This window comes from Erinaceus europaeus, chromosome 3 (genome assembly GCF_950295315.1).
Source record: "Erinaceus europaeus chromosome 3, mEriEur2.1, whole genome shotgun sequence".
Lineage (NCBI taxonomy): Eukaryota > Metazoa > Chordata > Mammalia > Eulipotyphla > Erinaceidae > Erinaceus > Erinaceus europaeus.
The window spans coordinates 155,684,032-155,710,650 of NC_080164.1; the positions used below are offsets into that span (position 1 = coordinate 155,684,032).

The following is a 26,619-nucleotide window of genomic DNA, read 5'->3' on the forward strand; positions in this document are numbered from 1 at the left end:
ATGTGGGTTCTTCCTGATTTCCAGCTCTATTCTTCAAAGACTTCCCTATGACCTAGATTTCAGTGCCTAGTTATTGGCAGCTAAATAGGGAGCTGAAAAGAGACCATACTATTTGGGGGTTGGGCGATAGCACAGTGGGTTAAGCGCATGTGGTGCAAAGCGCAAAGACCAGTGTAGAGATACAAGTTCGAGCCCCCAGCTCCCCACCTGCAGGGTAGTCACTTCACAGGCAGTGAGGCAGGTCTGTAGGTATTTGTTTTTCTCTCCCCCTCTCTGTCTTCCCCTCTTCTCTCCATTTCTCTCTGTCCTATCCAACAACAACGACATCAACAACAATAATAACCACAACAAGACTACAACAACAAGGGCAACAAAAGGGGGGAAAATGGTCCCCAGGAGCTGTGGATTCATGGTGCAGGCACTGAGCCCCAGCAATAACCCTGGAGGCAAAAAAAAAAAAAAGAGAGACCATACTTTTATTGCTGCCACTGCTGGACTTCTCTGTCCATGGGGTGAGTTTAAGGAGAGCAGGAATTAAAACCTGGAGGATTTACAAATTTAATAATAGTCTCAGGTTTCTCAAGCTGTAACGAGACAGCCACACAGAGGTAAGCCTTACAAACATTATGTAAGGCGCTCTTGAGACTTTGCTCCTACAGTGAGTGCTCCGTCTCCCAGACTGGATGTGCAGCTTTTTGTAAGGCCACAAGGATGTACAGAGACATGCTTGGACACACAACTATTTCTACTCTGACTCCCTCACAAAAGGCTGAAGAAAAGTGGCTCCTCAAACTGTCTCACTAGCAAATTTCTCAGCATTGTTTACCAGAACCTCCTAGAAGACCTGTTTACTTTAATTACCTGGGTGGAGCACAGGAGCTGCTGTAATCAGCTTACAACAATCAGGTGCACTGGTGTGTAAGGACCAAAACAGGGTTTGCTCTGGGTGTGTTACTAGGGCGGGTACTCCCTGGCCGTAGTTGTTCTCCCTTTATTCCAGACCACTCCTATCTTATAACAAAGCAATGCAAGTGTGTGTAGACCAGAAATCTAAATCATGGGGCGGGTGGCGACTCACCTAGTAGAGAGAACACATTACTATACATGAGTGAGGACCCAAGTTCAAGTCCCTAGTCCCCACCTGCAGGGGGAAGAAGCTTCATAAGTGGTGGAGCGATGACAGAGGTATCTTTCATTCTCTCTCTCACCTGCTATCAATAAGAAAGGAGGAGGAGGAGAGGAAGAAGAGCCCACCAGGAACAATAGAGTCATACAGACAAAACACCCCCCTCCCCAAAAAAGCCAAATTAGAGGTAGATGTTGACTTGAGTAGCAAGATGTCCTCTGGTTCCTGATGGGCACTCAATGGTCCCGTGTGCTGAAACAGAGCAGCCTGAAGATAAGACAAGAACCCTCCCCACCCCACCCCCCCACCCCCCACACACACACACGCGACAGGTAGTAACTGGTTTATTTTCATGACCTATTGTGGAGTTCCTTCTGCTGTAACATTCACTCATATGCTCCCATCTCCACACAGAATGTATTTACCTGCTGTCTGCTTCCTCTCACCAAAAAAGTCTGGCATAGGTACTCAATATTTGATGAACGGATGAAGTGAATCAACACACTTGCCAAATAGGTTTCTACTTCTGACACGACTAAGGGTGATACCAATTCATTTGAGTCTTGAAAAACTCATGGTTTTTTATTGTTACAGGGTGAAACGACAGAGGGCTAATTTCCCAGAGCTATTCTTTTATACCAGTCAGAATTCCCATCGTTTCGTAGCTACTGGGAATCATTTTGGTGTGGTTTCCATTACAAGACAGATAGAGACCAAACTTTGAAAAGGAGGAAGTAGAGGAAAAGGGAGCATCTGTGACAAGGCTGTGACAAGTCAAAGGAGTCTTCATCCCAAGGGCGTGGCTCCTAGCTCCAAACCGAAAGGTGTGGCACATCTATAAGAAAACACTCTGGAGACAGAGGTGTCAGGCCACTGTGCGCAAACAAATGCAGAAAGCTTCCTTTCTACAACCCCCCCCCCCCAAAAAAAAAAAGTCACACAAAGTTTCTGTTAGAATAGAGCATAGAAGCCAGGGTTTTTAAATACTTCTCAGTCTCTGAGGAGTCTATCAAATGACAATTTTCAGATAAAAGAAATAGTACTTCCCCCCCCCCCAAAAAAAGTATAATCTTTCTGGGTGGGGAAGATAGCACAATGGTTATGCAAAAGGTTTCATGCCTGAGGCTCTGAAGCCTCAGGTTCAATTGCCAGAGCCAAGCAGTGCTCTGGTAGGGGAGAGGGGGGAAAAAAAAGTGATCTTCCTTAGGGATATAGGAAGGAATACTTTAAGAATCTTTTTTATGTGGGCCCTATCCAAGGGTTCCAGGACTGGGGGAAGTAGGGGCTCTATAGTGAAGATGTGAGGTTCCTGCTGTCTTAGGGTTCAAAAAGACAATCAATAGTTAATATTATCATCACATTATTTGTTAATTGTGAGAGAGAGCTTATGTGCACACGTATCCATAAACTATAAAATATATACCTGAAAGCAGGACTACACTAGAGTTTGCAGTGAGTACCTCCCTAACACTTCCTCTCCACTATTCCAAGCTTGGGATCCATGATTGCTCAACAAATTGTTTGGCTTCATATGTTAACTCTCTTTTCAATCACCAGGTTCCAGATGCCACCAGGATGCTGGCTAGGCTTCCCTGGATTGAAGACCCCACCAATATGTCCTGGAGCTCAGCTTCCCCAGAGTCACAACCTACTAGGGAAAGAGAGAGGCAGACTGGGGGTATGGACCGACCAGTCAACGCCCTTGTTCAGCGGGGAAGCAATTACAGAAGCCAGACCTTCTACCTTCTGCAACCCTCAACGACCCTGGGTCCATGCTCCCAGAGGGATAGAGAATGGGAAAGCTACCATGGGAGGGGGGTGGGTTATGGGGATTGGGTGTTGGGAATTGTGTGGAGTTGTACCCCTCCTACCTTATGCTTTTGTTCACTAATCCTTTCTTAAATAAAAAATTAAAAAAAAAAAAAAAAAAAAAGAATCTTTTTTATGTGTCGCTTTATGAATTAAATTCCTTATTTTTTAAAGCCTTCTTTGGAAATGGACTAGTAAAAATATGCCCTCATATATGCATCTTATATACACATGCTGGCTCACATTTTACAAGTTTTTGAGAAAAAAAAAAAAAAAGAGGAGGCTTAGGACACTGATAGTGGTTCTGCCAACATGGCAAGTAACTGAGATCTACCAGCTCCACTCAGACAGGGCTGGGTGGGTTTACTCTGTAACTCATTCTTGTCGATTTAAGCACAAAGTTTAGTAGAGAACAGTATAGAAGCTATTTATTGGGTTGTTGAAACAGCCATGGCATATTTTTTCTATGTTTCTCTATGCAAAAATGCGCCATGACTTTTCTGACAACCCAAGAGAGAAATGACATTTCTTACTTTCTTTAAACGACAGCAAAATATCAACTAGGCAGACTGCTTCTGATCTCTCCTTTGAAGGAAAGAGGGTAGGAGGTAGAGTAAGTTACTATAAAAATATCTTCATTCATATGTGGAATTGTCCTATACTGCTTTTATGTCTAGAACACTGGCTTGAATAGGCAACCAATTTCTACTCAACCTTCAGTTCTAAGACTAAATTAAGTGGGGACAATAAAGGATAAAGGAGTAATGAATTAGGTCTAATACACCCCACCTATGAAGGCAGGAAGAATAAAATCTGAGTATTTTTTTGATTTAGTTGACTAAAATAATCACCACACTCTTTTTCATTCAGTTAACCAAGGTTTCACTTTGGTGGAAAGATCTAGCTAAATTCTGTGATTTGAATCAGAAAACCAGGTCATGAATGAAAAAAAAAATTTTTTTGCAAAAACTTATGCATTTTAACTTCATATCTGAATATGTTACAATACAACTGTAAGTTAAAATTCATTTTATTTCCACTTTTAAGTTAAGTATACTTCTTTATACTTAATTATATCACACTAAGCAGTTGGAGCTCACTTTAGCTTTAAATTAAATTTCTGAGCTATATTTTCATGCTTGATTAAAACACTGGAAGTATACTGAACAGTTAAATAAATGCACCATTGATGGTTCCGCATGATTTATAAAATTAATCATATTCTGGAGCACTAAAAACGTATTCATACCTCAAGGGTATAATTAATGGATGGATTTTGTATCTTAATCTTCCTCTAAAATGATCATCCAATAGTCCAAGGAGAGGAGTTGATGAAAATGACAACAGCATGAATAACATTAAAAGTCAATGGAGTTTTTTGATGAATAAAATTCGATCGCTCAGTTATTATCATGTTCAGACACTCAGTTATCCAGTTATCAAGCTGGAATGTGAATGTTAGTTCCTGAAAGCCACTCTGACTTGACTTTTACTGTGAACAGCGGTAAACACTTTATTGGCTTAGTAATGTCCATGGCAACTCAGTTCCAAGGGCCTCGGGGTGACCCCCATGCCTTGTACGAATATTTTTGGCAGGGACCTCCACAGCCAAGGCAGAAGGATGATCTAATTTTGCAAGTGTGTCATGACCAACCTTCAGATACACAACTCAGGCCAAGATTTTTTTTCTCCCCCTTGTGAATATTTTCCAAGACTGTGGAAGAAAGGAGCAAGACAGTGGGAGTGTTGCCTCGTTTAATACTCACTAAACCAGATGCCCTCAAGTTTAAGTAAAGCAGCCCCTACCTTGAAGCTGGACACCTGTCTGTGATCCCCCACCTTCCCAGCTCTAGTGAAGTACCGACATAAACACATGGTTCAATTATGAGTTTCATGGTGGCCTGAGAGATTGAGAGGGGCCTAGCTCACAAGAGGGGCTAGCTTAGCCCTAAGGTGTTGAAAAGACAACGAACATAATTCCCTCTCAGCCGAGGGCTCTTCCAAGTGAAATGGAATTCCATCCTCACTGCCAAGTTCTCCCTTCTGATCGAGTCTCCTCAACCATCTCTCTTACACAGCCACAGTTCCATATGGCTGCTGTCATCGGGTTTTAAGCAAATCATTTTATCTCTACTATATTTTTATATGCAAAGACACTGAGGAGTTTTTTGGGCTTTTTTCCCCAAGTCTTGTCCTTTTTTTTTTAAATCAGCTCTGGAAAAGACACTCTAAACACTAAATGAGACACAACAGATTTTTTTTTTTTTCAGCATTAAAAAAATTCAGACATTTTGAAGAAGTTCTGTGATAGGGTGGTGGTAGATAGCATAATGGTTATGCAAAGAGACTCTCATGACTGAGGCTCCAAAGCCCCAGTACAACCCCCCACACCATCATAAAACCAGAGCTGAATAGTGCTCTGGTTAAAAAAAAAAAGAAAAGAAATTCTGTGATATAGTTAAGGTGGTGACCTTGAGTGAAAAACAACTCTAAGTAATCATGTTCTTGATATAGATTTCTTGTAGGTACACTTAGAAATTGCTTCCCAACCATGATAAACATCATGTACAGGGTTTTTAAATGTTCCTAGAAGCACACTGATTTTAAAGAATCAGTCTGGAGAAAACTTTTGGTGCCCAAACCAGTAATTTTGGGAATTCAAACTAAAGAAATTTGTTCGCTGAGGACCTTCTGCAAAACTGCTTCTTGTCATGACCGGCTTTGTCTGTGGCCCAACCTCTGCGCTGATCATATCTTGGGAGGGTGTGGGGCATGGAAATGATGAAAACACAGATCCCATCATAAAGTTCACACAGTTGCTAGGAGGGTATCACTGATTACCATGGCCTTTGACCAAAGCTTGCCTACCAAGCAGTGAGCAGCTCTGAGGACTAACACAATGCACAGTGGTGCAATTACCACCTGGAATGAGTAAGGAGGAGCACTCAATGGTAGAGAACTTACCACTGAGACAGGGTCCATGGCCTCTTGCTTGACAGGAACTGGGTCAAACATGAGCATTCTTTTAGGTTAGGTTTCTAGGGTGCTCCGGTGTTTGGCCTAGAAAACAAAACAAAGTGTCCGTCTAAATTCCCAGGTCATTTGCAGCATAAAATTGTAAAAGTAACATATTCCTTGGTCCCCATTGTTTACTTTTTCTTCTCCCCTGCCCCTGGCGTGGCTGGAATCTGCTGTTCTCACCCATGAAGGTGACATATTGTAGAATGAAAATCAAGACTACATGGTCATAACCAGAGGAGTACAAATGGCATTTCTGATGCAGATAAATAGGCCCTGACATTTTTGACACAGTATGTAGACTTCCCCTTCTGGGCTGTAGGGTTTACAGGGCAGTGCAACAAACTCAACAGATGTTCACAGCACAGACAGATGTCAGATACCTTAACTTAGGTTCACCACAGGAAAATCAAAAAAGAGAGAAAACCAGGACCAGATAGGCAAGGGAGATAATATAATAGTTATGCAAGAAAGACTCTCATGCTTGAGGCTCCAAAATCCCAGGTTCAATCCCCTGCACCACCAAAGCACAGAGCTAAGCAGTGCTCTGGTAAACAAATAAAATAATAGTACTAAACGTTAAGTGCTTTGGCTGATGTCAAAGTCTTTATAGCTCATTTGGGTCTGGGCTGGGAAAAGTGAGCAAGTTCTAGATAGTGCTCTATCTGTAAAAGTTGCAGAAGTTCCTGGTTCTAGACTACTTCTTTCTTTTATTTCAGCCATCAAACTCCATACTTCCCTGCTCCCAGCCAGCAGCTGTAAAAGTTTGTTGTCCATGCCTGGAAAGTTATACGACGATGTCTTCGATTATGATTATGAAAGCAATACTGTGCAGTCCTTGTGCTTTGCTGCAGTGTTGAAGATAGCCTGCTTTGGGTCTCATGACAACACGTGCATATCATCAACTCAACATAAAGCCCAAACTTCAAAATGATATTTCCCTACATCACAGGACACATTATAATCTAGAAACACAATCTTAACAGTGGACTCCTCAAATCAATGGTGCTAATACCCTCTTACATATTCCCAGCAAGAATCAACCCCAACAGCCAGTGAAAAATGGATGATTTCATAATGAAAGATAAAACCCTCTTTGTGCCTTAAGATCTTTTATTAACCAGTTCCCAGCCTAGCAGCTGTACAGATGCATATGGGGCAAAGTATGGCTGTCCAGCACCCCACAGTGGACTATAAACAAAAGACATGAGATCTAATTATATCCATGAGGTCAGAAAATCTAGTGGCTTGGATCCACAGCTGGTGACCTTCCCTAGAGCCTTTTAAGTGGAATTTACTCTTACTGGTTCATGCACTTGACTAGACAGGACAGTACAGTGAGGCAAATCCTGCTGGCAAAAAGCCCTCTTAATCTTAGGTGTGTGAAGGGTAGAAAGACCTGGTTCTGAGACACGCAGACTTGCGTCCAGGCCCTGCTATGGGGCAACTGTTTACCTTCAATGGTTTAGGAAGATGAAAGGAGATTTATAACAAAGTTAAGACTCCTTTACTCTTTCAACCTTGTAGATACATTTAGAAATTGCTTCCAACCATGACAAACATCACACACAGGGTTTTTTAATGTCTCTAGAAGCACAGTAATTTAAACAAGTCACCCTGGAGAAACTGATACAAGTTACCTCTATCAACAAACACACACAAATGTGGGATATGCATTCTGCACATACACAGCACCATCTTTGTTGGTTCCAATTCTGGAACAGTGTCAGGTATATGGCTCTTTGCTAACAGACCTAACTTCAGAGGCCAAGCCTTTCCTCAGCACTTACAAACCACACCGCCCATACCTGCCTAGCACCTCCACGCCCCAAGGTGCCCACACACCCGTATGGGAACAGGATGTTGGGCTCTGCAGCTCCTTTTGGTTCAAACTTCATCACTGATTTCTCACGAAGTCTTTAATGGCTTTTTCTAATTCATATAGCAAAGACTACTGAATATGTTTAGAAAAAAAAAAAAAGACTCAGCAGACTGCAATATTTTTAATGACATTATGTCAACTACCTTCTTTCAAGATGTAAGGAAATTCATACACACACACACACACACACACACACACACACACACACACGGTACACTCGGTTTGTGAAGAATTGAAAAGGTGAGCTTATTTGCACACAGCTCTAACTTGGAGGAACTCAATCACTGATAGTTCTCATTATAGAAGTAAATGAAGAAGGGATGCTACAATTACAACTCCTCATTTTGAAACTCTTAACTGAACAAAAATAACAAGTGGTGGAATCTAAAATGACTGCTTACTGACCAGCAAGATAGTTCATCTGGATAGTGAGCGTGGCTGTGTCATGTGTGTGACCCAGGTTCATGCCTGGCCTCCCCACAGCATTGGAAGAAGATTCAGTGTTGTTCTCAGATCTCTCCTCCCTCTCTCTTCCTCCCCCCCTTTTCTGGAAAAGTCAGCCAAGATCAATGAAGCCTTAGCAATAAAATTAAAAAAAAAAAATAAAAAGCAAAACAGGGCAAAATAAAAGACTGGCTATATTCTTAGTGAAAGTCAAATGAGACACAGAACAAAAGAAGGGACATATAAATCAAGTGATAACTTATCCCCCTAAACTATTAATCTTAGGAGACATGCTGGGGAGGGATAGTATTATACACTTATGTGTGCTGGTTTTAAATAATTAAACTTTTAATAAAATATGAAAGGAAAGCTAACATAGCTAGAAAGGAACTAAATTTAGGAAGAGGCTTAAATATATTAAGATAAATCAGACATTTATTTAGGTTCAGAAAACTCTGATACTTGATACCTATTGTTGAAAAAATATATATATTTTTGCCATTGGTATTAACTTTGCTTTGGATTTTGGTCTAAAATCAGAAGAAAGTGTTTCAAAGTGCTTGGTAAATAACAGGGAAGTAACATATTTGAAATAATAGTCCCTCAACTTAGTGGCTTTTGTTATGATCAGTCAACTCGGTGCTCTGAGGACACCACCATCATTAAAATTTTTTTTTATTAGTGGTTTAATAATGATCGACAAGATTGAGGGATAAGAGGGGTACAACTGCACACAGTTCCCACCACCAGAGTTCCACATCCCATCCCCTCCATTAGAAGCCTCCCATTGTTTATCTGTCTGGCTACAGAAAGTGGGAGGCCTGGCTTCTGTAACTGATTCTCTGCTAGACAACCACCATCATTTTAACATGTGTACTTCACTGGCACTACCACCCAGCCCCAGAACCACCATCATTTTAGAATGCCCTAGAAAATTTATTGCACAACACTGGCAGCAATCTACAGTATAGCCAGTAGGTGGCGCACTAAAACAGGTATTATACAAGTTAAGTTTGCCAACAAACATCAGGGTCTTTAAATTGAGTGGGTTTTAAATGCCCTCAGGAATTCCGATAACTGTGGGAATCACAGGGACAAGGAGGCCCCCTCAAATGGTTCTGTTTTCCTTTTGAGCTTTCCCAGTCATAAGTGTATTTAAATCTTAGTTGTATTTAACTAGTTCAGCAGAAATACATTCTCAACTAAGCCAATCCAGGCAAACAAAAGTACATTTGAAAGAGAGAAAGGAAGCAAAAACTGGTTTTAAGTCCACATCAGTCATCAAGGCACTTAAAAGCAAAAAACAGAGAGGTATCATCATTGCCAAAGTAACTTTTTCATAGTTGGAGCCAATGTCATCTTCCTCGTCTATGTCCTTTTGCAGGGCCAAAACATGAGTTCTCCTCCCAAAGACTTCCCTTCACCCTCTCTCCGTGTACATGTCTGACTTTCCAGATATTATAGACAGAAAGAAACCACATTTTTATTCTGCCAAAATGAAAAACAGTGTGATCATGTATTTAAAAGTTTGGTGAATCACTTACACGGAATGTCAGCCACAATACGATCCCCCTCGTGGTCCTGCTCAGTGGCTGAGGCCAGCCAGACAACTGTTTTATGATGGTACCAACAAGCTGCCAGCTGAGAAACACCCAGTAAGGAGAGGTTATGATGGTACCAGGCCTCTTTTGAAAGTAGCTTATGTTGTATTGTAGAAACAGCCTTATAAATGACTGCCCCTTTCCACAAAAACAAGACAGAGAGGGAGAAGGGGGGGGGTGTGGGAAGGGGGGGAGAAAGAGAAAGGGGAGAGAGAGGGAGGAAGGGAGAGAGAGAGACTGACATTGTGGAAAGAGAATGTGTCTAAAGCAATCTTGCTGGTACGGCAGCAAGATTTGCCTCTGACATTCTCCTTCATGATTTTTCCATATCTTTCTTTCCTTAGACCAGACCCTCAGAGGGCCTACATTACCCTCCCGATGATACAGCCTTACTGACCCTATGCCTCTAAATTAGCTGGCTTCCTCAAAGCAAGTCTTTGCTTTCTTGCTGACCTCAAACAGGTGTAGGCAGAAAAAACAAAAAAAAAAAACCACACAGTTTATGTCCAACACACACACCATTTCTAAGTGCTCCTTTTGAATTCTCCCAAGTGTTTGGATTTTTAAAGGAGGAAACATGTTAGTTTCCTTCATTCTTCGTTTTCCATGAGAACTTCAGAGGAGGGGGAAAAAAAATCCCTGCAGCTTAACTTTGCTCTCAAAGAAATGCTTCTTCACTTCTGCACCCAAACTCTTGGAGAGCTCCAATGCCATGGCTGATGCCCAGGCCAGCAATCCAAGGGGTCAGGTACCAGATGGAAGTCAGCTGCTGAAGTCAGCGGCCCCTTTTAGAGTTGCCAGATGCTGGCACCTACCTGGAAAAGCGTCCATCTGCACCTCACAGAGTTCTTTCTGACCTCCTTCAGTTTATTTGAAAGGAAATAATTCCCAGGGGGAGCATTTCTGAATCGTTGCCCCTCATAGTTTTTCTGCACCAGAATGTCTTGTAAATGGGGAAGAAGTTAATTATTTAGTTTCAGATTAAATATAATGATCCAGTGAGCAAACAATCCGCCCTCTCCTCTCTCTGCTAACAAGCCACCCAATTTTACTTTCCTGCCTCCACCCATCGGCTCCACCCTATGGAGCGTTGCCAAGGCGAGTCCAACTTGTCCAAACAGGACAAGGCTTCAGATAAGATTCTGCCCACACCCTGTACTTCGGAAAGACCAAGTGAGGCGATTGATTTTGCATGTAAATAAGGACAGGTGCAAAGGTAACAACCCAGCAGAATCCCTACACACTGCAGACAGGGGGCCCAGCAAAACAGGGGTGGGGGTGGGGAGACCCAAGCCCCTAGGCTTTGGTTTCAGAAACTCCAAGTTCAACAGCCCCAGAGCCTTTCACACCTTTGAAAGGGAAGTTTAGGGAACACCACTCCTCTCCCCTGACTGAGGTTGCACATACTTGGTTAGTCTGACAATTTTGTGTTTTATGGGCAAGTCACCCAAGATCAGCTGAGCACTAGCTATAATGTGTCAATTCTTCAGCCAGGATCCCAAAGGCAGCTCTGCCCTCACTAGCCTCCTCCTCCTGGGAGCGTTATATAATCAAATCCAGAAGGGCTGCGTGAGGCCAGCCGACTCTGCCTGGTGCCCTATCGTGGGAGACCCACCCTACTCCACCCATGGGGCCCCACCCTGCAGGGAGTGGGAGGCTGGGAGGGACCAATTGGCTGCATCTGCAGCCAGTTCCTGGCAATTCCAGCCTGAGCAGGGAAGGCTGGGACCTTAAAAATAAGCAGAGGGAGAGGGTTGTGAGGGTGGTGGGTCCTTGTGTTCCTGAGGACTCTCCACAACAGGTGGTGTTGGAGAACCCCTGGATCTGGCCATTAAGCCAGAAGCTAACACTGCCCTCCCTTAGAAGCAAGCAGAAACACATTCAGATCATTGCTATGTGTGTAAAACAATTCAACATGTCCCAAACCCCAGTCCTCCACGCCCTTGCTACTGCCCTAACTTTTCTTTCGCCTTTACTCTGACCACTCACCATGAAAACCTAAGTCACTTTTTTTTTCTTTTTCATTTATTTGACAGGACAGAGAAGTATTTGGGGAGAGAGGGAGGGAGAGACAGAGAGACACCTGTAGATCTGCTTCATCACTTGTGATGAAGTTAACTCCCTGCAGGTGAGGACTAGGGGCTTGGGCCTGTGCACTGTAATGTGAGCGTTTCACCAGGTGTGCCAACACCTGCCCCACTAGATCATCTTTTAAGCCTTCCTCACCAACTTCTCTTTCTAGCCCTGCTACTCCTCCCATCATGCCCTCTGTGCCTGTGCTATTGAGGGTGGGTGGAGACACTTTTCCTCTACTGGTCTCTTCACCATCCAGTACCTTGGCCTTTGCAATCCATCCCGACCAACCCTTTTGCCACTCACACTTCTCAAAGTTCACTTCTTATCTTGTCTTCCCCAGCTGACAGAGCTCCTGTCAGGGAGTCCCCAGGGGCTCAAAGAGTAGGCTGGAAGGCCTTGGCTTGTACCCTTCTCTAGACCAACTGCCCCCTCCACACACACCTTTGTTCATTTTTGGCCCTGATGCTGGGCAACCAACATGGAATGCCCCGTGCCCCGTCCCCTTCCGGCTTATCTAAATCCTTCTAATTCTTCAAAGACCAGCTCAACCCCCCCCCACACCTCTCAGTGGGGCCAGCTAGCTGATTGTGCCCTGGTCCTTTTGGGCTCCTCTTCTTACCTAGATTGGGCCTTTTAACTGGCCAAAGGAACTGTTTGACAGGAGTACCTTACACTTCCCTGAAGGGCCCCCCTCTCCTCCCTAAAAGAGATCAGACTTTTTTAAATAGTCAGACACAAGGGCCCAATAATGTATGGATACTCAGTACCATAGTAGGAGTTCTGCAGTCATTTCCTTGTCCTTTTGAACTGTACATGAGATCTCTTTAAAATAAGCCAAGGGGAGTTACAGGATGTAACCTTAAAAGAAAACACACACACATACACACACACACACACACACACACACACACACACACACACACACACACACATATATATATCCCCACTACTCCTACCCTTAGCCTTGTCTCCAAAAACCCTATCAGTGTCATCCTCAAGGAATCTCTTTATTACTAACCAGGAGCTCTTTTAAGCATATCTAGTGCCAAGGTTTCTGTTCTGTCTAGAGTTTGAAATACCCAAGGACAAAGTGATGCACTACTTTTGTGACTGGTAGTCACCAAGTGCTCTTTGCACAAACTTGTGGCATTAAATACCTGGTGACTGCTACTATGTGCCCACGTGACTGGCGAGCAACATGCGAACAGAAAAGTCAAGTATGCTGCCCAGGGTCACACAGCTGCTAAATTGCAGAGCCAAGGTTTGAACCCAAAGTAGTCTGATTTCAAGGCTGGTGGACTTGGTACCAACCCCACCCCCTCCCCAAGCGGATGACAGTATCACCTTTCAAAAAGCAAGCAGATCTGTGAGGGCTCTCCCTGGGACAGTGCATTTACAGTAGCAAACTGATTCCAACTCCTCCCCACTGGCCCCTGCTGCCGCCCTCTCTCCTAGTGTGCATGCTTGGATGCAAGATCAAAAGGCACATTCTGCAGGCCCTAAATTAGGTTATTATTCTTCCTCGCCAATGCACCTGCAACTGGTCCATAAAACTGCTGGGAAAAGTTGGCAGCTGTAGCCGAGCAAATACGGAAATCCTCATAATAACTGTACAGGGGTGGAAGGGTCAGGTCCTCATCCCCATTTTAGAAAAGAGGAAATGGAGGAACAGAGGTGAAATGACTCGCCCAAATTCAGAGTGAGTTGGAGATGCAGCCAAGAACAGAAGTGTGTCTGCCTGTAGACCTGGGATTCTTTCTGTTCTGCTTCAGAGTCTGAGCTATGGGATCGACTTTGAATTAAAACCAATTTGTACTGGGGTCACCCCCACCCTTATCCGTCTGCAGGGTGTGGGATATAAGCAGTGCCACCCGGGCCCAGGTGTGTAGCATTATGGGAAGGCTCCGGCCAGCAGGCAACTACGATTTCCAAATGCTTTTTCAGGTTCCGCCACTCAGGTGCTACTCCACACTATGGCATAACTTTTAATAATGGCTACACATGATCTGAGATTAGCCCTAATGAGTAGGTGCTCGATAGATACTTATGAGATGAATAAGTGAATGGATGTCAGACTATACTTCTCACATGCTCGGCTAAAATGAAGGGCAAGGCTAAATAAAACTGGAGGGAAAAGAGAAAGGAAGGAAGGAAGGAAAAGGAGAGGAGAGGAGAGGAGAGGAGAGGAGAGGAGAGGAGAGGAGAGGAGAGGAGAGGAGAGGAGAGGAGAGGAGAGGAAAGGTGTGAGTGCATGAGGGGTGAGAGCACTGGTGTTCAGAATTACTGCATACCTGCATACCGGGAGTCACAGAAGTCTGGCTCAGACCTCCTAGTGTGTGAAGTCAGTGTGAAGGACTCTGGGAGGCTCAGGAGAGAAAACATTCTCCTGTAGGGAGATCTAAGTGGAACAGGAACTTGAACTTGTTCATTAATGAAAGTAGTTTTGGGGTGCAAAGCCTTGGGAGGTACCAGGGTACAAAGTGCAAGAACAGATAAAGGGGTGGATTTCAGTAATTAGCCTCAAAGAACAGTAGGTAACAGAAAAGCGGTTGGATAGGCCAAAAGGACTAACACCCACACTTGATTCTCAGATCTTTCTCCAGTGTACAATGCACTGACCTCAATGTTCACTTGGGCTCTCATGTCTAGATTTGGCCAAGCTCTGCTGATCTGGGTTAAGACTAGCTCTGGGCCATCCCTGGGGACTGCCAGTCTTTCTGAGATTGACCATTCTTTGGAGCATGTCCCAGACTAATATCAGGGTTCTTTGGCGGGTGTGTGTGTCCCCTGGAAAGACGACTGCCTTGGGAAGAACCACTCATTTGGAATACACAGACTGAATGGCCTCCCCCACCCCTGTAGTTCCCCATAAAATTATTATAGATGGGGGAAATGATAACTTCTTCGGCCTACCAATACAATGGGAAGAGTTTCAAGATGCTCCAGGAATCTGTTTTGCTGGGGGGGGGGGGTGAGGGGACTTAAAACATTTCAAAGGATACAAAATATACTGATATTTTCTCTAATGTTCTAATTGATATGTGTTGTTTAAGACAGTTGCAGTTCTGATTCAGAAACTGTCTATTGCATTCTGCCTCTTTTATTACTAAATTTCAAGAAAGGAGAGTTGTGTTTTTTTTTTTTTTAAGGGGTGGGGAGGGGAGGCAGGACTAACCTTCTATAGACAATACTCTCTCTTATCAGGGCAGACTGCTGTCTGGTTTCCTGTCTTGAGCTCTGGTCCAACTGCTCAAGATGAGAAATGGGGTCTATGAAAAGGGACCTATCAGGCTGGAAAATAAGAGTGCTAAAAAACCACCAAAATCCTTCTTGTCCATCTTCCTCCCTAGATGAGTTTTGACTAGCATATTATATATTAGGAAGCCTGATATCACTGTGTTATGATTTTATGACTGTCTTGTTGGTTTTTAAGTTAAAAACCAATAAAAATAAAGCTCTTCAGAAAGAAGCCCCATTTCCAAGATGACAAAATTCTGTCTTGAAAGGATATTCTTCTTAAACTCAGCAAGATGCAAAAATAGAAATATTGCCCAAGAAAGCTATTTTTTTTAAAAAAATATTTATTTCCATTTGTTGCCCTTGTTTTTTATTGTTGTCGTCATTACTGATATTGTTGGATAGGACAAAGAGATATGGAGAGAGGAGGGGAAGATAGAGAGGAGAAAAGACACCTGCAGACTTGCTTCACCACCTGTGAAGCGACTCCCCTGCAGGTGGGGAGCCGGGGGCCAGAACCGGGATCTTTCCTGCTGGTCCTTGAGCTTTGCACCATGTGCGCTTAATCCACCGTGCTATCGCCCAACTCCCAAGAAAGCTATTTTATGGCAAAGACATCGACTTAGAAACCAGAAGACGAAATCTAAAGAAGGTAGGTGATAAAATGAAGCTGTATCTGGAATAATAGTGCATTTGGTCAAGACGAAGACGGGCATCAGTCTCCTGGGCTGCTTAGCTTAGCATTTATTTAAAAAAAAAAAAGTGGTGTGGGAGATGGTGCAATGGATAGGGCACTGGACTCTCAAACATGAGGCCTTGAGTTTAATCCCTGGCAGTACATGTACCAGAGTGATGTCTGGTTCTTTCCCTCTCTCTCTCTCTCTCCCCTCCTATCTTTCTCATTAATAAATAAAATCTTTAAAAAAGAAATAAAGACTTTTTAAAAATACACAGAATTTTGTCCTTCACCTCTGTTAACTACCTTTCCTGATTCTCCAAAGAGAGAGTTTCAAAAAAATGACTTTGGGGAAGCCAAATGTTATTTACCAATCTGTTTGGATTGTTAATAACTTTGAAATGGTAAACTTACATCAATTTGGGTTACTTACGGATTTCCTTCCTCCTTCCCTCCCTCCCTCTCTTTCTTCCTTTCTTTCTTTCTTTCTTTCTTTCGGAGCCCTGCTCAGCTCTGGCTTATGGTGGTACTGGAGATTTGAACCTGGGAACATTGGTGATGCCTCAGGCATGAAAGCCTTTTAGCATAACCATTATGCTATTTCCTCAGGGATGAAATTTAATTTCAAAGTCTCTTGTCCTGCATGCCAACTCAGTCTTCCCATATTTGCTTTTTCCAATGAAAAAAAAAAAAAAGCTAAAACTTTCACATTTTTAAAGGAAGGTTATCAGTAAGTAACCTATTTAATCCTAACAGTTTCCTTAATGTATTGTGATTTCCTTTTTATGCAGAGAATCGTAAGGTGTGAAGCTAAAACCATCGTTTTTTTTTCCTTTTTTTTTTTTTTGGTGGAAGGGTAGGGCCTGACTAGCTGCCTTAGCAACTCTTTCAATTAGTTCCATTAGAGAAGATTGTGGATAATTCCATTAAATGTTCAAGAAAACCCCATAGTAAGGACCTTGAAGAGACTTGCCAAAAGTTTTCTTCATCAACCATTTCTTTAACACTCAGTTTATGTAAAACCAAGGACGGACACACACACACAGTAGGTCTTAAATAGTAAATCCAGAAATTTGTTGACCCATAACTAGATTTAAAAAATGAGATTATGAAAAAGTCATTACAGTATACAATAAAAGCAAGAGCATCCATACATCTTGCATTCAAAGTATAAGACTAGAGTTTTCCAAGCTCTCAAGTTAAATAAATTTATTTCCAGTTCTCCTTTTTGTTGGACTTTTAAAAATTCTCTAGACTATTTTGGAAACCAGTGTAAAATGCAGTAAAAATCTTGTCTTAAAAAAAAAGCAGCTTTCCTAGTATTTAAGTCTTTGTCTTTACAAAGAGATAATCCTGGGATTTTCTCAATGTATCTTTGCTTCAATACTCTTTTTTCTAAAGATTTCTTCCTTAAAGCCTAAGCAAGACTTTCAAGTCAGTCCAGGCTGCCAAGACTTCTTGAGTTCATCCAATGGGGGCTCCCCTGCCTGAGTCAGTGGGAACAAGGGGGTTGGGGGTGGGGTACCTGTCCACAGACAGCTAGCTACTTCTTCCAAACTGTAAGGAGGCAATCTTGATGCTAAAACTCACAGCTTCAGGGCAAATTACCTATCCCCAAAGAAACCCTACCCACCTCAAAACAAGAATGAAAGACAAAAACAACCTCCTTTTAGGTTTCTAGCCAATCTGCACACATTTCTGAAAAATCACATTTTGACAGTGAAAGATTTGGGGGAAAGAGAGAAAAAAGGTAAAAGTATTTATTCACCCATACAGACGCACACTGGAGCAAAGGGTGCATGTAAAAAGGTTAACCGGCTTCTCATTATGACATAACACAGGCGTCTTAAGCAATCCCAAGTGTGCAGAGACATGATAACTCCCTGGGTGGGGAGAAAGAGTTTAGGGGCAGGGACCACGGCCTGGTCTGGGCTACTGATCTACCAGAAAACAGCCTGAAACAGGAAAGAGCACACATATGCCACTTGGAATGTATGACGCAAACCCCAGCCTTGAAACAAAGAACAGGAAACAGCTCTGCTGGCTGTGCTGGAGAGAAAGCACAGAGAAACATTTAGCCGGCCCTCCCTGACCCTATATTCATGAGCAGCTGGAGTTTTTTAAGACAACAACAGGGGGGTGGAGGTGTTTGTTCTATGGGTGTGAATAATAACACCAGCTTTATACAGGGGACCTGCCCTATTTACAAATAGGAGCTTCCACATACAGTAAACACCCTAAGTGAACCAGGGATTTTATCATGTTCAAGCAGCAGAGACCTTCCTAATTAACGCCAGCCTCCAGCCTGAGTTCTTTTGTTTCTTTCTCCCCCAGCCCCACCGCTGGCCTCTGGACATGAACAAATTCTGGGTTAGGGTGAAGACTGCTGGTTATCCTCAAAAGCATCATGAGTAGGAAGAGGACAGTCCACTGCTATTAAAATTCTGATGACAACTGGGTTATTTCACATAACTCGAAGTTGGGACCAATTCTGTGTCCCTTAGTCACAAGACCTGTACTTCAAAGGTAGAGTCTGGGACATTTAATATCACCCAATTTTTTACTGTCTTTTCCCAACTGCACAGTCACAAACATGCTTGCAGTAGCACATCTACTGTACAGGGACATCATTACAGGATAGACGTACATCTATCCTGTAATGATGTCTTTCTGTTCCTGACATTTCATTTAATCCAAAACTGTTATGCCATCTGTAAAGAGTATCAGATTCTGCAAGGTACCCTGAAATACCTCCTTTTCTTTAAGCAGTAAAATGCACCTAGTCCCCCCTGCCAAAATTTCTTTTAATTTTGTTAGCCAGGTCTGTTAAAAACTCAGGTTTTCATTAAGAGAGATTTATGAAACTATGTAGACATAACTACAGGTTAAAAAAAAGCATCACTGTGCCCATAGCAACCGAAGACCAGGTTTTAATTTAGAAACTTTGCAGGGAAAAAAAAAAAGCTTTCTCCAAAGCTATGCTGCTGTTTTATACCTGACAAGCTTCTGTGGTCTCAGCAGCTACTTTTGTTATTTTCACATTAGGATTTTTATATTTGTATTCTGTTTCATGCAAACCCAATGTTCCTTCCAGCATACCCTTACTGAACTTGCCCACGGTTCTTCTAATGCTGCTACATTTGCAGCTAACCCCAATGAATGTAGAAATTGAGATATAGGATTCTCTGGGGACTTTAAGTTGGCCAAACATCTCATTTTAGGCTTCTGTTAACAGCCCACAGTCCACCAGCATACTCCATGTCTCAAGCAAAAGAAGAAACTCCTTGGTTCACTCTCAAACAAAAATACCATTAAGTTGCAAAATTTGATATGTATATGCTCTCAAATTGTGTTTTTACTCCTAAAAGCAAGTCTTCCCTCAGGTTAGGCGGATGACTATCCAAATGGATTTCTGATGAAAAGGTACTCCTCAAATATAAAAGCTTAGAAAAGGGCAGCACAGAACTGCCCTGCAGAGAAACCTATAATGACTAATTTCTTTATTCCCTACTTGGTTGTGCCTAATAATTATACAGATCCTAGATCTCCATTTAAGTCAGAATATCACTTCATACTACACCTCACACCCCATACACTAGACTCTTGTGAGAATATGTTTAGTGATACTTATTCAAAAAACAATTCTTGAGTTAGTGAAAAAAATTCAGTATGTTTATTTCAGTTAAATACAAGAAAGCGAGCAATTTCCAATTCCCGTTTCACCCGACTTTTTAAAATCAGTCGTGGGCACATGTTCATCTAGTACTATTGTTATTATATTGTAAAACGTCAAGCAGAAAAGCGTTCTTCTGTTACCGGTGAAAAGAAACAAGATATCCCAGTGCCAGACGTTATCTGCCATCTCCCAAGAAAAGCACTCTGAAATGTTAGGTGGGTCCCAAGGGTCCAGATCCAGGGCTCATCCCTCGGTCGCTACCAAGCTCTTGGTCCCTAACGCTGCAGGCAATTGCCTAAGGCTCTCTCCGCCTCCAGCCACGCTGCAATCCTTGCTCCAGGCACTGCGGCAGGTTCTCTCCGTGCACCCGAGGAGGACTCTCCAAACCTGTCCAGCTATTTCCTCCTGCCTCCGAGGATCCAGACGCCCTGGCAGCTCCTGGCCTCCAGTCCCAATTGCCCCAAGTTTCTTCCCAGAAGGCCCGGGAAGCGGTTCCAAGTTTGCTCCGGCGAGCGACTGCGCGCCCCATTCGAGGGGGGCAGTGGGGATGGGCGCAGAAGGGGGGCGGGGAGGGGAAGGGCGCGCGGGGTGGGGGGGGGACCTGGAGGGGGTGGAGCAGGAGCGCGCGGCCTCCGCGCTACCTTTCTCCCCCACAACGCGGCCACACGCGGAGAGCACTGAGATTTCTGGGGCTTTGGAGGGACTCGCTAGGGAGCCGGCGGCCGGGGGGACCACACAGGTGAGCCCTCGCCCGCGCCCTCGCGGGGGCCGCCGGCCTCATCGCCCCCACGCACCCCAGGACCTGCAGGGTGGTTCGCCAACCCGCACTTTCAACCGCGGCCCCCCACTCCGGGCTGCAAAGAGCTGTTGCACTTTCCCAACCCCACATCGTCTCCACCCCCTGCGCTGCACCCCCAACCTCTACACTGCGGCCCCTCCCCATAAGAAAATGGAAACGGACTAGTCGGAGGGAAAAAAAAATAGGAGTGGGAAGACAACAGGGGCCCGGGGCGAGAAGCAAAGGTGAGGGAGAGGAGACTTACTTTTCGAGGCGCGACGCTGAGCGCTGCAGACCAGCAATAAAAGGCCCGGATCCGGGCGGTCAGGGGCCCCGCGAATGCAGCGGTGTCAGCGCTCCAGTCCGAGCGGCGGTAGCCGCGCTGGTCGCTGGGGATCGGGACCGGGACGGGGACGGGCGCGCGTGCGGCGGGCGCTGCGGCTCGGGCCCCGGCTCCGCGCGGCTCGGCTCCTGGCTTCCCTCTGGCTCCTGGCACCAACTCTGGGCAGTCACATGACGCCGGCGCCGCTCGCTCTGCGAGCCTCCCGGGGCTGGCGGGGTAAGTAGAGGCTGGGACCCAGGGTGGGAGGGTCAGGGAGGGGAAAGGGAGCCGCCACGGCCGCCCGGGCTGGGCGGGTCCCCACCCACTTGGGTGGAGGCTGCCGCCGGAGGGGTCGGCCGAGTCACTAGCGCAAACACGCACCCCGCCCTGCGCCCTTCCCCCGCCGCCCCCGCCTCCCGCGCCGCCTCCGCCCCGCCCCGCCCAGTCACCCGGGGACGGCCTGACAGACACTCATTATTCCCCGGAGCCGGGCGCCGCCCCGCCGGCCCAACCTGTCCCGCAAGGCGCGGCGAGGCCGTGGGGCTGGGCGTGCGCGGCCCCCGCCCCGCCACCCCCACCCGGCCCCGCGCCGCCCCCCCCCCCCCCGCGCCCTCCGCCCCGGAGTGCGGCCCCGCCCGCCCGGGACCCGCCGCGCCGCCGCCCAAGCCCGGGGGAAGGAAGGGCGGTGCTGCCCGCTCGGGGCGTCACAGGGCTGCTGCCCGCTGCGCCGCTTCCAAAACACATAGCCGGGCTCGCGGGCGAGCCGAGGCGGGGGCCCCGGGCCGGCCGGGGCCATCAATCAGCCGGCTCGGGCGGGAAGGGCGGCCCCGGGCGCGGCGGGAAGGGCTGGGCCCCGCGGCCAGAGCGGCCCCTCCTCGGCCGAGTGCTCGCAAGTCTCTTAAAGAAAAAGCTGAAAAAGGCGCTGGGGGTGGGGGTGCAGGAGCTGGTGGACTGGGGCGCACACAGGAGAGAAAGAGCGATGGGGGTGGGGAGGGGAAAGGGCAGGGTAGGGGGAGTGGAGGGGGTCTGTCGGGAACTCCCAGATCCTAGATGATGCTGCGTTTCCAAGGTCACTCGCCCTCGGGTTGGCGCGCTCTCCCTTTGTGCCCTGGGCGCAGCGTCCAAACCCCCGGCCCGCCGCGTGGAGGGGCTGCGGGCCGGCTTTCCCGGCCTCGGGGGACCTTGATCGAAGGCCAGAGACCCTCCGCTCTCCACCCTCAAGCAAACTTCGCACAGGCCGGGCCTGCCAATGGAGCGAAAAGGCGGAGGGGAGCTGCGATACTGGCTCAGCCTGGCTTGCCCGAAAACTTGGCAAACTTCGGTCCGGGTCCTTCCTCCCCGAGGGAGAGCTCGAGGCTGGCGGAGGGCTCGGCCAGGCGACCTTTGGTTTCTGGTCGCCGCCCGGGGACCGAGCGCCTGCGTGCTCAGCTGCTGGCCGGGCGCTCGCAGCCCGGCGGGGCGGGGGGATCGCGCTGTCTGTCCCAGCCAGGTCCCCAGGAGGACTTTGTACATCTGGGTACTGGAGTTTCATGCTTTTTGAATTTCTTTTTAAATAGTATTAATGTAATAAAGAATGCAATAAACAGAACAAAGGACAAATTGGTTCAATTGTTTTAGACCTCTGTAATGTTTTAAAACTCCCCAGCTTCAGTCTGTGGCTTGTTATTGCTTCAAGATGTTTTAAAAACCCTCCGGGAGTCGGGCGGTAGCCCAGCGGGTTAAGCGCACATGGTGCAAAGCTCAAGGACCCGCGTAAGGATACGGGTTTGAGCCCCAGGCTCCTCACCTGCAGGGGAGTCGCTTCGCAGGCGGTGAAGCAGGTCTGCAGGTGTCTGTCTTTCTCTTTCCCTCTTCTCTCCATTTCTCTCTATCCTATCCAACAACGACGACATCAACAACAATACTAACTACAACAGTAACAACAAGGGCAACAAAAGGGAATAAATATTTAAACAAAAATAACCCCTCCAAGTTCACCCTTCCCCTTGAATGCTCCAAGCATGCATAGTACAGCTTAAAACTCAGTGATACCGTGTATTCTGAGACCTATAGTGTAGCTATTAGTGCTGGGTAATCTCAGTTAGTGAAATTATGCAATTTCTATATGTAAGACCCAGAACTGATAATAATTCAGGTGCCATCATCAATTTGTCTTTTAAAGGTTGATCCTTAAAATGTATAGAGATTTTTAATTACTTTCTCCCTTTCGTTCACTCCCTTTTTTGTCTCTTTTTTTTTTTCCCTTCTCTCTCTCTCTTACCTATCTTCCTGTTTTTCCTCTCTTTCTGTAGGACAGGGAAATTGAGAGGGAGGAAGAAAGACACCTGCAGCACTGATTCTCCACTTTTGAAGCTTCCTCCCCCATCCCCACCCTGGGCTGAGGGGGTATTTGAACCTGGGTCCTTGCACATGATAATATGTGCGCTTAATAGATGCACCACCCGCCTAGCCCTGTCAGAGTTTACTTGCTTGTTTGTTTTTAATAAATAGCCAAACACAGGGAAAGATGAATTCTGTGTTCTCTGCCTGTTGAAACTTACTGATCACAGACATCAATTGAGTGTTTGATTGGAAGCTATAGAATTGTTTCAATTAGAAAAGAATTTAGGAGTGGCTGGTGGTCTTGTCTGCATTTCGGTATCTGACTCCTAGTCATAATATAGGTATCACTCATGGGACACAGTATGGAAAACCCCCAAGCCCAGAAGCCACCCCCAAGCCCAGAAGCCACTTCTTTAACACTATTCATGTGGGTGTGGACTCAGAGAGGAGTGAAGTGGGTCTATGTGAGAAAAAGTGTGAGCCCAGATAAGCAAGGAGTGGTTTTGAGATGAAAGGTGGGGGAGAGAGAAAAGTCATAAAATAGGTTAATTAATGAACACACTGTTCAGTGCCCAGTGGTAGGTGGCTCAGACACAGCTTGTACCTTATGTGAGTCAGTCCAGTGAGGAAAGCCACTACTTGTCCAGGTGCCCACATTAGAACTACTTGAAGTCACTTTTGGCTCCTTCTCTCTAGCCAGCCACAACCCAACAGTCACTGAATACTGGACATAAGCCACAGCCACGATTCAGCCTATTGCTATGGTGCTCTGCTGGTTACCCAGTTTGTAGCTTGACAAAAGTATAGGAAAGGGGTTGGAACCAAAGAATATATATATATATATATATATATATATATATATATATATATATATCTTAAATGCAGGAGCTGGGCTGTGGCGCTACCGGTTGAGCGCAGATGTTATAGTGTGCAAGGACCCCAACTCAAGCTTTCCCACTTGTAAAGGGAAAGCTTCATGAGTGGTGAAGCAATGCTGCAGGTGTGTCTCTCCCTCCCTATTTCTCCTTCCCTCTCGATTTCTCTCTGTTTCTGTCCAATAAGTCAATCAATAAGTAAAATTTAAAAAGCCCTTAAGAAATGCAGACCCAAACTTGTCAGTTCCTTCTTTGACTTCCCTTTGGATAAAGTCCAAGTGATTACCACCTGTGCTAATCTCCACCTGTCATTCCAGACTCACCTCTCCCTGTTCCTCCCTCCCACTTTGTTCTCCAGGAACATGAGCTTCTTTTTTTGCTTCCAACTCACTGTCCACATCGCTGGCCATTTGCACAGGCTCATTTTTTTCCAGGTAGACTTGCCTTCTTCCCCACCTCCTGACTTCTACCAACTCTCACTTCCCTAATTTCTGTTTGTCTTTAGATCTTGACTTAAACAGTATTTTCTCTAACTGTATCTTCTATCACATGATCTTTCATCCTTTGGATGAGTGGAGGCATCCCTTTCTGATGCTCTGATGCCACCTCTGCTTCACCTCTAGTAGTTTTATTTTGTTTTCCTCTTGTAATTGACTATTTCTCTGTGTGCACGGACATAGAAAAACTCTTGAGGGGGCTCAGACCTTATCTTCAGCAAAATTCTATCTCCAAGACCCACATGTGTTTAAGAGAATGACTGAGTTACAAATTGATAAGGAATGGGGAAATAGCACAGCAGTTGTGCACCAGACTTTCATACTTGAGGTCTGAGGCCACAGAATACTAGTCTGTACATGCAGTGCCAAGAATTGAATCTGGAGCCTCAGACATGCAAGTTCCGTGCTCCACCAGCTGAGCTATTTCTCTGACTTTCAGCTGCTTTACTCTTAATTCTGCAGAAAAGTTTGGGCCAGCATGTACTCTAGGAAGGACATCCTAACTGCAGAAGAACCACAGCTGCTTTGGGTTAATCTTCAGTACTTTCTCTAGTGACTGGATGAAGAGTAGATATGTGACTTAGTCGTGTCCTATGGGACTTGAAAAGTATGCTGGGACTTATGAGAAACATAGTGTGTGTGTGTGTGTGTGTGTGTGTGTGTGTGTGTGTGTGCACGCGCGTGCGCGTGTGCGAGTCATGCACACAGGTGTGTTACAAGGAAATCTTACAAGGATAAATTTCCAGACTTGCTTTGGAAGTTGTGCTTGGAGCTGTCATAGCCATCTTGTCCTCATGAGAGGAAAGCTCTCAGGTTTCCATAAGCATAGCTCTTTACTTTTTATCAAGGAAATGCCATTTTACCAGACTGTTGTCTCAGGTGTACAATTTCACATTGTCCCAAGATTTGTGTCAGCACATCTCAAACTCCACTACAAGACATGGGTTTTCTCCTCATCTCCCCCCTACCCATGACTACTTTTCAGCTCAAATATAATCTCTTTTTGTGACAACTTCTTTGACCATACAGTCGAGAAGTTTTCTTCCATTTACTGTCTAATCCTTCTACTTTATTTTTTCTTACTTTTAAAATTTAATACAGATTTTTAAAAATTATTTTAATAGTACAGAGATTGAGGTAGGCCAGAGCACTGTTCAACTCTGGTTTATGGTAGTAGTGGGGATTGAATGTGGGATTTTGAAGCCTCAAGAATGAAAGTCTTTTTTGTATAACCATTATGCTATGTCTCCCACCCTATTTTCTCCTTTTTATGTAGCATTTGTTACTTTTCCTCCAGTAGAGTCTGGGTTCTCTGAGAGCAGAAGCATGGTCTTTTTAAATTTTTATTTACTTTTTGCCTCCAGGGTTATTGCTGGGGCTCAGTGCCTGCATTAAGAATCCCCTGCTCCTTGAGGCTTTTCCCCCCCTTTTGTTGCCCTTGTTTATTGTTGTTGTTATTGTTATTGGATAGGACAGAGAGAAATTCAGAGAGGAGGAAAGATAGACACTTGCAGACTTGCTTCACCACTTGTGAAGGGAACCCCCTGCAGGTGAGGAGCCTGGGTCTCTAATGGGGATCCTTACACTGGTCCTTGCGCTTCGAGCCATGTGTGCTTAGCCCGCTGCGCTAACACCCGGCCCCCGGGACATGGTCTTTTTGACTCCTACGTCCATGTTACTAAAGTAGTGCCCAGCAAATGAAAAGTGCTGCCCAAGTAGATATTGAGGAATGGGTGACAACCAAACAATAACTGCCGAGTCTGAGTCAGGGCCCCGGGGAAATAAGCCCCTACAAGTTGCTATTTTCTCTGTTGTGGTTTGTGCTAGGGTTAGTTGCATTTCGGATAACCTATTTCCTATACCCAAATGTATATACTTCCTTTTTCACGCCATTTTAGAACTTTTTTTTACATTTTTTTTGAAGTTTTTTTTTTTCTTTTTTTTTTTTTTTTCTTTTTCCTCCTCCAGGGTTATTGCTGGGCTCGGTGCCTGCACCATGAATCCACCGCTCCTGGAGGCCATTTTTTCCCCCCCTTTTGTTGCCCTTGTTGTAGCTTCGTTGTGGTTATTATTATTGCCCTTGTTGACGCAATTCGTTATTGGATAGGACAGAGAGAAATGGAGAGAGGAGGGGAAGACAGAGAGGGGGAGAGAAAGATAGACACCTGCAGACCTGCTTCACCGCCTGTGAAGCGACTCCCCTGCAGGTGGGGAGCCGGGGGCTCCAACCGGGATCCTTACGCCGGTCCATGCGCTTTGCGCCACATGCGCTTAACCCAC

The 26,619-nt window shown here is 45.3% G+C and overlaps 1 protein-coding gene across 1 annotated transcript in view; it reads right to left on the reverse strand.

Annotated features, from left to right (window-relative positions):
- KLF3 (KLF transcription factor 3) overlaps positions 1–21,223 on the reverse strand; it is a 37,218-nt gene extending 15,995 nt beyond the window's left edge. Inside the window, exons 1-2 of the mRNA XM_007522792.3 lie at positions 20,589–21,223; positions 5,900–5,995 (exon numbers count right to left, since the gene is read on the reverse strand). Coding sequence (XP_007522854.1) covers positions 5,900–5,956 — 57 coding nt within the window. The 5' untranslated portion in view covers positions 5,957–5,995; positions 20,589–21,223. The remainder of the gene's footprint in view (positions 1–5,899; positions 5,996–20,588) is intronic.
- Between the last annotated feature and the right edge of the window lie 5,396 nt (positions 21,224–26,619).